We start from the raw sequence: 13035 nt of genomic DNA on the forward strand, positions 1-13035 counted from the left end.
CACAGCTTTTAACAATTTTTATTTAGGCTTTAAAAACATTTTTTAAAAAAAAGCGTTCTTTGAAATTATTTTGTATGTAAAAAAAATCTGTTTTCTAAATGCACCTGTCAAACAGTTGTAATTTTTTGAAAGAAAATCCAGTTAACATGCAAGAAGTGGTGAATTATTAGGTAAACAACAATAAAATTGTTATTATTTTAATAGTATGGGTATAAAACTTAATTCGCCATTTTAAATTCGCTTCATGGCTACAAAGCTATTTGTACTATTTATTTGTGTAAATTTTCATTATTGATTTGTTTGAACTTTTGTTTAAATAAAAAAGGAAAATTCATATGTGAGCAAGTTTTCAATTTTTAAAGAAAATAAGAAAAAAACTTAATTTTACGTTATATGACAAAAAAAAAATGGGTAAGTTTACAAGTTTTGACATCTAAAAATAAATCAGAAACTAATTCAAATGAACAAGTTTAATTTTATGTATCTAAACTATTATATGTATGAATTTAAACTGTTATATGTATGAATTTAAACTATTATATGTATGAATTTCTACAAAAAACTATTATATGTATGAATATTATATATGTATGAATTTAAACTATTATATGTATGAATTTAAACTATTATAATATAATAGTTTAAATTCATACATATAATAGTTTAAATTCATACATATATAATATTCATACATATAATAGTTTTTTGTAGAAATTCATACATATAATAGTTTAAATTCATACATATATAATATTCATACATATAATAGTTTTTTGTAGAAATTCATACATATAATAGTTTAAATTTATACATATAAAAATTATATGTAAATTTAAATACATATAAAAATTATATGTATAAATTTAAACTATTATATGTATGAATTTCTACATAAAATAAACTAAAATTTTTTTTATTTTTACAAAAAGTAAACAATTTTTTTTGTGTGTTTTAAATTGTATCAACTATGACAGAATACCACAAAAATCTTTACCAAAAAAAAGATTGAAATAATTAATAAATACTTAAAAAATATTTATGAAAGAATAATATCTAACGACTTTTTTCATGTTATATAATATTATCATTTATTATTAGTTACGTTTGGCACACAAAAATAACTTCATTACATTTTTCTTTTCTTCGCAGTGCGATCTCTTTATCAAAAGATTATTGCATGAAATACTTAAGTATTTTTGACTTCAAGGAAAAAACTCTTCGAGAGATTGTAACTTGGTTTAATTTTCTTAAAATAGGAGCAAAAATTAAATCCATTAAAACTTTTATAATTTAAACAGTTTTTTTTTGTTACTTTCTTCTTTGATAGGTTGTCCACACTGTTAAAATAACAGCCGTTTGTTGACATGAAATAATAAAATTAAAGATAATTAAAGCATTTCAAAAGCATAAGCATTTCAAGAACCTATTGATTTAAAAACATTTTTTTCTGTTGGAAGGACTGTTTTTAATAAATAAATTTATAATTATGAAACATTTATGTAATATATTTAGGCGGTATTTATTAAAGATAAGAGGACATACTAAATTTTAAAACTCTCATATATATTAACAAAAATATTTAATAAAAAGTGAAAACTTTGTCTTTGCAGAAAATGTATTGCTTGCGCACAATAACAAAAGAAGAATGCACCAAGATACACCAGATCTAGTATGGGATTCGAAATTAGCTGTAGAAGCTAAAGATTGGGCTACTCAAATTGCAAAAGCTGGTGGGTTAAAACATTCTTCCTCGTCTAACTATGGTGAGAATCTTTACTATCAATGGTCTTCTGCAAAAATTGATGAAAAAAATGCGTTAGAAAAAGCTGTAGAATCTTGGTATGAAAATTATATTCATCTTTATTCATTTTTCAGTTGTTTTACGTTGTTTTTTTTAATTCGAAATAAATTTATAAAAATGTTTACAAAATATTTATAACAACTTTACACTTATGACTCATTTTGCATTTTAAACTTTCATAAAAAGTCAGGACTCCACAATAAAAAAAGTTTTTCTTATCAACACATTTTTTTTCAAATTTTTTACAGAAACTTTTGTGGCAATTAATAAAGTTTATAAAAAACATTAAAACTTATAAAAAACAATAAACTCTGAGTAATGAACAATAAAGTATTGGTGAAACTCAATTTATTTATTACAGTAAATTTTTAACAATTTATTTAAACAGTAATTTTTTAAATATTTTTTTATTTTTAAGAAATATTTTTCACTATTTTTTGTTTTAAATTAAGAACTTTAATACCTAATATAAATAAAAATAGAAAATTATGGTTTGATGTTTTAGCTTAAACAAAAAAAAAGAAAAAGATTAGGTTATTATAAAAAAAGATTAATAAGATTAAACAATTAGACATTTTAATATATCTATTTCTACTAATTTTTAGTACTACCCGGCAAGAAATTTTTATGTGGGCCATATATGGCAATTTCATGTTAACCATATATTTACCACTCTCCTTTATAGGATGGCGTTGGTGTGTTCCATATGTGGCTATAATGTTTATCCCATTAAAACCATACTAAATAAAAACGAAAGGCACACTTTATTTTTCGCAAAAGTTTCATGTGGCCGACGTGTGGTAAGTATATGCTAGTCATATATTTACCACACTCCTTAATGGGATGGCGTTGGTGCGTTCCATATGCGGCTATAATGTTTATCCTAATTAAACTACACTAAATAAGAACGAAAGTCGCATTATTTTTCTACAAGAAAGTTATAACAAATACATAAACATATCTTCTGACTTGTTTAAATATCGTACTTAAATAAGTCAGTAGATTTATAGATACAAGGGCGGATAGGGCAATTGCCCCCCCCCCTTCCATCTTAAAAAATTAGGTATTTTTTTTTTTTGTAAGAGTATATGTTAAACACGGCAAGTTGTTTGAAAATAAAAACAATAAAAGTAGCTCCCCTCCCCCTCCTCCTCCCTTACAACATCGTCTGGATCCGCCCTTGTATAGATGTATAGAATATACAAATAATTATACATATATACCTATGCAAATAAGTCATACTGTATGTATACTTATTTGTATAGGAGTACCAGTTAAAAATTTAAATGAAAAAACATCATCTTTTTGATTTTATTTCTATTTCATTATATAAATACATAATATTATATAAATAGCTTTTTGTTAAATTAAAAAAATTCATTCTGTATTAGTTCTGTACACAAAACTAATCTGATGAATCATGCAATGAAGACACAATATTTTCTTCAAGTTCTTTATCTAGCATTCTTAAATTGTCATCGAACAGTAGCTAAAGATAGTTACATATGAAATCCATGTACAAACAAGTTTGAGAAAAGAAAAATCAATAATAATGAAAGCTTGCTTACATTGCCCGCCATTTTGAAATCTATCGTTATTTTCAAGTCGCAAACACAGCGTATTAAAATATTTTTATCTTTGTTTAGTATAACACAGATTACAGTTGTTTTTCATTAAGTATAACTCTGTTTAGAATAAATAGGGTAAGACGGGGCAAAATAAGACAGCGGAGCAAAATGAGACAGATTGCACTTATAATGATCCTAACCTCGCAATTTATTGTTATAATGGTTTTTAAAAGTTTAGTTGTGTTCTTAAATTATTTATTGTTAAAAAAAATATCTTGAGTCACTTTGAAATAAAGAAGATGAAGAGAATGCGTTGTTATTTTAATTTTTCACAGTGTTTTTTTATCTTATGGAGTGAAAAAAAAGTTTATATTCATAGTTAGTGTTTTATTATCATCTTTAGGCATTGCTCTTTCATTTCCGTATATTGATATTTTATTTCTATGACAAAATTGTAAGGAAATTACACAATTTCGATGCCAATATGCTGCGGGGCAAAACGAAACGTTTTGGTTTTTTTGTTTTGCCGATATCAACCGTGTTTAATTAGAAAGTTAAATATGGTTAGAAACTATATAAGAAAAACCAAATGTTGCAATTTTTCTGAGCAGAGCATGTTATGTTAATATTAAAAGAAATCTCATTGAGAATAGCAGCTTTGACATTTATCGTAAATAAAGATGCTTTACACAGAAGGATTTAAAGAAAATTAAAGAGTTTAAATTATTATTATGCATAAAAAATCACTTGGTTCATTTAATTATTGCCAGATGATACTAAAATTTAAGTATTGCCAGATGATACTGAAAGTCAATTAGTTAATTATATAAAAGAAATAGATTGTTTATAAGTGACATTCAACGAGTTGCCAGTATGTTGAAAAGTACAAAATAGTTCATCCATTCAATGAATATAATGGTGTTGCAGGAAGAGATTTTTAAAGATTGTAAGTGAGTTTTTAAAGACACATCCAGACCTTTCAATCAAAAAGCCTTTAGGGTTGTCTTTAAATTGTGTTCATGGTTTTAACAACAGTACTGTGAACGTTTATTTCAATGACATAGAAGTTGTTATGAAAAAGTACAAGTTGAACCTCATCAAAATTTTAACTGTGATGAATCAGGCTTTACAACTGTTCATAAATCTGTTAAAGTTATAACAATAAAAGGAAAACATTGTGTTTTTTCTGTAACTAGTGGTGAACGAGGTGTAATGACAACTGTTATTTTAAACCGCGTAAAACTTTTTATAATATATAATATGGATCATGGTTACATGAGCATCCTGGTCGAAAATAACAAATGATTAACTTAGAGGTATATTTTTTAAAGCGTATCATAAAGCTGCTCTGTAGAAGTTGCCTGTTCTGGCTTTCGTACATCTGGAATTTATCTTTTATGTCAGGATATAATTCTAGACATTAAGTCTAATAATGACAAAAGCTCTAATGCCAACTTACATAAACCTGAAAAAATTGATTTACAAGTTAATTCAAGCACCTTATTACCTTTGTCGCCAGGATGTTCAGAAAATATTGATTTTAATATAGTAATATCCTGCTTTTCTAATATTTTAGCTATTTCAAAGATCACATTATTACCAAGAAAAGGAGAAGAATCACAGATAATAACAACATCACATTATAGAAAATCACTATTTGAATCCTCTGAAAAATCAAAAAAGTTAAAAGAACAAAAAATAAAAAATATATTGGCATTAGGAAAGGATTAAGAAAGAGTTAACAGTTGAAGAGTTGAAAACTGTGAATGTTTTTGTAATGGATAATGGAGTATGGCTGCAAAAGTATTGAAGCATAATCAATGTTTAAAATTTACAACATGGGCTCATTCAGACTGATGTTAATTTCTGTTAATACTAGTGAAGCATTATGTGATTTATGTGACTAGTGGCAGTGTGTTTATATGATTAAAAATCTGTTTTGTTTACCATTGTTTGTATGAATTACTTCTTTAAAAAATCTCATTTTGCCCCACATAGCGGGGAGAAATGAGACAGGATAGGTGTTGTCAATAAATGATCTCTGGTGACCAAACCACTGCAACTTTGCAACTCATATTTTTAAAGGTTATCGTAGGATGGTAAAAGATTTGAAAAATATCAAGTTTTTTTTCATAAGATCTTAGACGGTCTTAGATAAATTACAGCTTACGTGTTTCATTTGTCCCTCGTTACCCTATAACTTAAGTATAACTCTTTAAGTATAACAGCAAATTTTTATTCGTTAAGTGTAACTCCGATTTACAAATTTTATTTAAAGTTTATTTTGAATAACAATTCTCAAATATATTCATTACAAAACCGCTCAAACATACCTACATCTATGAATTGAAAACTATCAAAAATGTAAACCACATGATATCATGGAATATTCTTGAGTTTACTACAATGCGTTGCAATGGAATTGTTGTTTACAATTGGTTAAAATCTAAAATTCAAAATGAGGCAAGTTTGTATGTTTTATATGTATGGCCCACATAATAGCCACACCTGATTTAGCGCGTATTTATTTAAAGATTATACCACTAAGTTGAATAATTAGGTGGCTGCATTATGTGGACCACACTGATCATCAGCATATATGTCAATCATCAACTGAAATACAGTTTTACACTTTCATTTCACTTGTAAGCACTATGGCCACATGTGGGCTACATATACCTTTCTTGTCTGGTAATAAGTTCTAATATAGTACTTTTTGAGCCATAGTACGAATGCCCTCTAGGAGAAGGCAGTTTCATTTACAAAAATGTACTAAACACTTACTTTTTTTATTTTATTGTTATATAAATAGCTTGCTGCGTAGGGTAGATTAGGATAATATGAGCACCTTGGTAATATGAGCGTATTTAAAAATTTCTTAGATGTAAGCAGTGAAGTTAAAATTGCTTTGTATTTTTTGAATCGATGTGGTGATAACAGGAATCACTACAATTAGTGTAAATTTATATGCAGTAGTTAGCGGCTATCATCTAATTAAAACGCTGTTATTTTTTTGCGTTGTTTCAAAAATATTATCACGCGTGAATAAATCTGTGGCGCGAAATTTTGGTGCTAAAATAATAAAACTAATTTTTTCATAAAGAAAAATATGTTAGCTAAAAATCCAATTCATTTTTGTTTGAAAAACAATGCATAGAAAAATTTAGTTTCGACTTTATTTAAAGATGCCATTTTTGTGTAATATGATGTTCAAATGCTCAAATTACCCGGTGTTTTCATTGAAATTACCTAGTTTAAAGTCTTAAAATTACAGTGGTTTTAATTGCTTTTTGAATAAAAACAAAACATAGTAAAAAATTTAATATTTTAACAATACTAAATATTTTTCTGTAATTTAAATTCAAAAGTTCTGAGTTTTTATCGTTCAAAGGTTTAAGTTAATAAAAGTGAAAAAAATAACGAACTAATTTTTTTTGTTGCGGAAAACATAGTAGTATTGTTTCCACAAAAAGTGGTTCAAAATTTGATCTTTTAATGATAAGTTTTATTAATAACGAATCATTATATTCCTAAAAATAAGTTCTAATTGTCAGATTGGTATTTTTTTACATAATTAATGTTATTTTTTTGAGCCAAGTGGTTTAGGTAAAACTTGCACTTTTGCTACTTTTTTAAAACCTCTGTGTTTTTAAAAAACAATTTTGGGTGCCCAAATATCTAAGTAGAACCAAAATTATTCGCAAAAATTTTGGATCCAGCCTAATTATTTTTGAAAACATTCCAATTTTTGCCTAGGGTGCTCATATTACCCTAATCTACCTTATATATCAAAAAAAAAAGATTAAGGGAGCTAAAAGCCGAGAAACGGTCACTTTTATACGTAATGATGGAATTATTCGTCAAGAGGCTGACCCTCTTGTTATGTTTGTCGCAATCCAAGTGATACAGTTCTAATATCATATTATCTATCTATTTAACCTAATAATTTAAAACAACGTAATTTAATTGAAAACAAGATCAATATTTATTTTTGATCGTAAAAAACCCTTTCTGGCATACAAATTAAAGTTTCATAATTCTAACTTACTAGTTGATTAATTATATATATATATATATATATATATATATATATATATATATATATATATATATATATATATATATATATATATATATATATATATATATATATATATATATATATATTTGCCTTTAAAGAATATTAACAATTACAAACTACATGACCAGGGCAAAAAAAAGATTATAGTTGTCTTCTCACTAACCCCTTTAAATATATATCAAAATACTCTTGCCTTTAACTTAATAATTGTTATTTTTAATTTGAAAATATTTTTTTTAGGTAATAAAATTCATTTCCAGCATAAAAACTAAGATTTAGTTTTACTAAGCGGCTATTTAATTATAAACTTCCTCCCCTTCCTTACGCATTGGTCATAAATATACTAAACATGGCTTCCTTTAACAAGCCATTTGTGGCATAAAAAGTTAGATGTAATCGAATGGATTTATTATAAAGCATTTGTTTGACTTTTTTGATTTGCAAACTACTTCCCGTCTAATTTTTCAGTATATGCTGCAAGAGCAAGTAACAGTCAGTTGTTTAAATCTGATTACAAATAGAAGACAATTAAAAAAATCCACATCATCAGAGAAACATAACGCTATTTACAAAAGCAATTATTATTTTCGCGCTCCTTATGAGAGTTTATATATTAAGCTTTTTAGAATGGTATTGCACTTGCGTTAATAATATTTTTAATATATCTTTTTTCATATTTTTACAACATATTTTTCTGTTTTAAGTTGTTTTTTTTTTGCTATATTTAAATGTATGCTCTAATATAACAGAAGCAAAAAGTTAAAACTTGTAGTTGTGTTTTAATCTGTTAACAACTGTATTTTTAAGAAAGTAATATAGAGTGGGTGGCCAAATTATTAATGACACTTTACTTTTTTACTAATTTTTAAGTTTAAACTACTTAAATGAAAAAAATACATATCTTGTAGTTATTTTTTATCGTTTTTATCATTAGAGGGCTTCATTTTGAATATAAAACAACATAATTACTTCTTCATAGCTATTTATCTTTTTATAAAAGTTTTTAAAATTAAAAGCAAGGTAGTAATCATAATATTTTGCAATGCAACCCTTTGCCTCAATAACGGCTTTCAGGCGTCGGAGCATGCTTTCTATGCAGACTTTTGCATTGTTCTGGAGACTGGGGTTGTTATACTACTCTCTAGTACAGTTTTCTATCAATTGCTGCATGGTAGTGATCAATTGCTGCGTGGTAGTGATGATCTATTTGGTAATTTCCCGTTTTGCGAACTCATAAATTTTTAATGCAGTTCAAATCTGGTGAATTCCCCGGCCAAGACAAAACGCAACACTTTTTTTAGCTAGGAATACTGTAACACTCTTAGCTTTATGGCACGGTGCCAAGTCATGTATGAAAATATAATTTTCATTACCAGGAAACCATTCCTTTACCTAGGTTTGAAGCCTGTTTTTCTGTACTTGCTTGTACTGGTCCTACCTCATGGTCCCTTCCACAATGTAGAAGGAACCCATACCCATGGCTGAGATCACAGACCACACCATTATACTGACAGGATTTTAACCTTTTCCACAAAGCAGTCCTGTTGGAATTTTTCTCCTAAGCGGCATCGGACAAATGATTTTTTGTCTACCAAGATTTGAAATGTTGACTCTTCTTAGTAATGTTTTACAGGTCTGCTTTTCTTCCGAGAAGCAGACCTGTAAAACATTACTAAGATGTTTTAAATTATAAAGCTATAATTTTTTAGTTTTCTTACAATAATATAAGTCATGTTTACTCTACTCCAGTCTTCAATAGTTATTTTCTGGTGTTTTCTAGCCCATTTCAGTCGCTTTTTTTTCATGGCTTTAATTAAACGTGGTTTTTTGGTCGGAAGACGATCCATTAAATTCTCTTCAGGCAATCGTCTCCGAACAATCCTTTGGGAGACGTTGATTCCTTCATTATTTATCATTGTAACTAGTTAAACTTGAACTTTTTTTCTGTTTTTAAAACAGATGCTCTTGATTTTACGGTCACAAGGTGGAGTAGCGAACTTTTTTTGCCACTTCTGTTGACTCGGTCTGGTTCTAGGGACACATTTGGATAAATTTTTTTTTTATTCAGTTCACTACTGACTTTGAAACACTTGTAATTGCTGCTATCTTTCTCTAACAATGTTTACAATGAAGAAATAAGGTTTTTATTTTCCTACATTTTCTTGGAGTTTAGTCTGAAGACTTGCCCATACTAAAAAAATCAATAAGTGGTGAGAATGGTAACGAATTAGGATTTATGCATTACATTTAGAAAAAATAATGAATAATTACCAATAACCATAACTAATTAAACCATTAATCAATACTTACGTTTCGATAGTCCTGAACTCAAAAAACTTGCAAAAAATTGTTCCAAAAATGATTAAACTCAATTTTGAAATAACTCCAACCACACTTTTTAACAATTTACAGCTAGATGAGTAATAAGCTAACTTAACAAAAACGGTGGACTGAAAGTATTGCCACTATTTAAAAACAATAATAATGGTATCAGTAGCTAAAATACACAAGAGAAGTTATTTAAAACAATATATTTGCTCGCTAAATTCATTTAAACTTAAAAATTAATTATTTGACCACCCACTGTATATGTATATGTATATATATATATATATATATATATATATATATATATATATATATATATATATATATATATATATATATATATATATATGTATATATATATATATATATATATATATATATATATATATATATATATATATATATATATATATATATATATATATATATATGTATATATATATATATATATATATGTATATATATAATTAGTAAAAAACACTTATCTAACTTTTATCTTCTACTCGGAGTTTCACCATTGCTGGATCATCAGGAACTCTTCCTGATGATCCAGCAATGGTGAAACTCCAAGTCGAAGATAAAAGTTAGATAAGTGTTTTTTACTAATTAATTATTGCTCTGTTCTTTAAGAACATTGAGCACTCTATTTGAAAAATACACTAACATAATTTACATATGTATATATACATATATATATATGTATATATATATATATATATGTATATATATATATATATATATATATATATATATGTATATATATATATATATATATATATATATATATATATATATATATATATATATATATATATATATATATGTATATATATATATGTATATATATATATATATATATATATATATATATATATATATATATATATATATATATATATATATTATTTATATATATATATATTATTTATTACGTATATAAATTTTACATTTATATAAATAAATATATGTATGTAAAATTGCAATCAAAAAAAAAAAAAAAATAGAAATGTTCCTTATTTTTAGGTACTCAGAGATTAAGGACTATAACTTACGCACACATAAATCATCTGGAACCACTGGCCATTTTACTCAAGTTGTTTGGAAATCTTCAATAAAACTGGGTGTAGGCGCTACATCTGTTTCCCAAAATGGAGGGTATGCTGTTTATGTTGTCGGAAGGTATTTTCCCCCTGGAAATTATGTTGGAGAATATGAAAAAAATGTTAAACCATTAAAATAATGTTAAAATACTTAAAGCGTTATAATATAAATGCGTTTATGATATTTGGTTTTTTATTTTTATATTTTTTAAGTTTACATTTGCAAATGCGGATTATATCATACTTTTAAGCTCTACCCTCTCTGGTCTCAAAAAGCTTATAAAAATATCCAATATTTACAGTAATTTAAATTGTATTAAACTAAATGTCGAAAAAACTGAGTTCTTGATTTCACGTAAAAGCACAAATACAAACCAATACGCTAACGATTTCTGGAAATAAAAAAATTCTTTAGAATAAACTTAGACAATTTTTTTCTTTACTCAGTTATACAAATGTTGATGAAAAAATCTCAAACTGTAGAGCTGTTGTTCAAACTCTTATTCAATCTGGAATCCGATTTGCCCACTTAAGTTCTATTTCCTATATATATAAATCATTGTCAGTCCCTACCTTAACTTATGGTATGGAACGATGTGAAAATAATTTTGCTTTGATGAAAAAGTTAGATATAATTGGCAGGAGTGCGCCCTTAAGCCAAAAATTGCTGCATGAAAAAAACCTTTTTTTGAAAAGTTTTTGGTTTTGAATGTTTATTTTACAATTTGTAGGGCAGACCGGGGCTAGTTGGCGGCAGAGGTAAGTTGACGAATTGCGTTTATCTTCAGAGCCTTTCATCAGAAACAAAAATTACACAGAACCTTCTTAATTGACTATTACATCATTCACTAAAGTATTTTCAGGATTCGATCATGCGCATGGAAGATATTAAGATTAATGTGTTTTTTGGACAAAAACGTAACTTTTGGAACATTGCTTCCTTTTTACTTTACGAAGAAAATAGTGAGTTGTATGAAAAAAATTATTGTAAAAGTTCCAGTCACAATTGGTTTACTATTTCCAGTCAGGCTTTTTTTCAAAGATACCGTTTTTCAGAAACTATAGACTGTTTATTGAAAAAAAGGTTTTCGGGGTGAGTTGGCAAAATTTTCACGGGACAAGTTGGCTCATAGTATTTACTATGGAAAAAAATATGTATTTTTATAAAATTAATTTTTTTTTTTAATCTTTAACAATATTGAAAAAATTTATTCTTACAAAAAAATTTAAAAAAATTGTTTTTAAGTTGTTTTTTTCACAGATAAAAAGTGGGCTACTGTTTTGGCTGTTATACGTTTTAATATTTGGTAGCAACGTACCCCAAGTTGAGTTAGCGTAATTTTTTTTTTTAAGGGCCCGTGAAGGCCCTAAGAATTTTTTTTTGTCAATGAATGCAAATTTTACAAGTTACCCAAGTTCATACTCTTTGAGACTTTATTATTTTCAAAAAAATGTGCTGTTGGGCTACAAATGGGCTACAGAGCTTATACAGTAAAAATCCGAGCCAACAAGCTTCGGTCTCCCCTACGCTGAAATCTAGCGTTGAAATACTTTTCTCATTACATGTGCGTAAAAAATACTTTATCTCAAGTTGTATAAAGTATTTTAACTCAAGTTTTTATCAAAGTACGTTATCTCAAGTTCTATATGTTTGTTATTAAACAAACGTACATTTCACAAAGTATATACTTTAACCTCTATTGTTCATTTGATAAAATGAACTTTTATACAGATAGTTAGGCGCCAAACCTGCTTATACAACATAATTAAAAAAATAAGTTTGTATTAAAAATGTTTTATATAGTATTCCTTTGTATATATTATAGCTAAATTTTTTTGGTCCACTCAGCTGCAATTACTTTTATTTAGTGTTGTTGAAAACTTTTAAAATTTGCGTTCAATTTGAGCATATTTGTTGAACAGGCTGGTTTGACCCTAAGTCATCCATATGTTTTGTTCCACGATTAACATCGTCTTCGTTTTTAATCAAATAAATAATACCAGTCGGTAATTTTTGCAAAATTTACCCGTAAATTTTATCTTTGCAACACTAAAGTTTATAAAAAGCTAACAATAACCTCTATTCAAAACGAACTTTAGATAACAATGTTACAACAATCTAACGTTACTTACAATATTAGCATTCAATGTTACGAC

At 26.7% G+C, this 13035-nt stretch overlaps 1 protein-coding gene across 1 annotated transcript; it reads left to right on the forward strand.

Annotated features, from left to right (window-relative positions):
• Positions 1–257: 257 nt before the first annotated feature.
• Positions 258–11060, forward strand: LOC105846266 (uncharacterized). Its single transcript, XM_065801201.1, has 3 exons — positions 258–411; positions 1611–1839; positions 10802–11060. Exons 1-3 carry the CDS (start codon positions 408–410, stop codon positions 11016–11018), a joined length of 450 nt encoding a protein of 149 aa, XP_065657273.1. The 5' UTR covers positions 258–407; the 3' UTR covers positions 11019–11060.
• The last annotated feature ends 1975 nt before the right edge of the window (positions 11061–13035 follow it).

The sequence above is a fragment of the Hydra vulgaris genome, chromosome 07 (assembly GCF_038396675.1).
Source record: "Hydra vulgaris chromosome 07, alternate assembly HydraT2T_AEP".
Lineage (NCBI taxonomy): Eukaryota > Metazoa > Cnidaria > Hydrozoa > Anthoathecata > Hydridae > Hydra > Hydra vulgaris.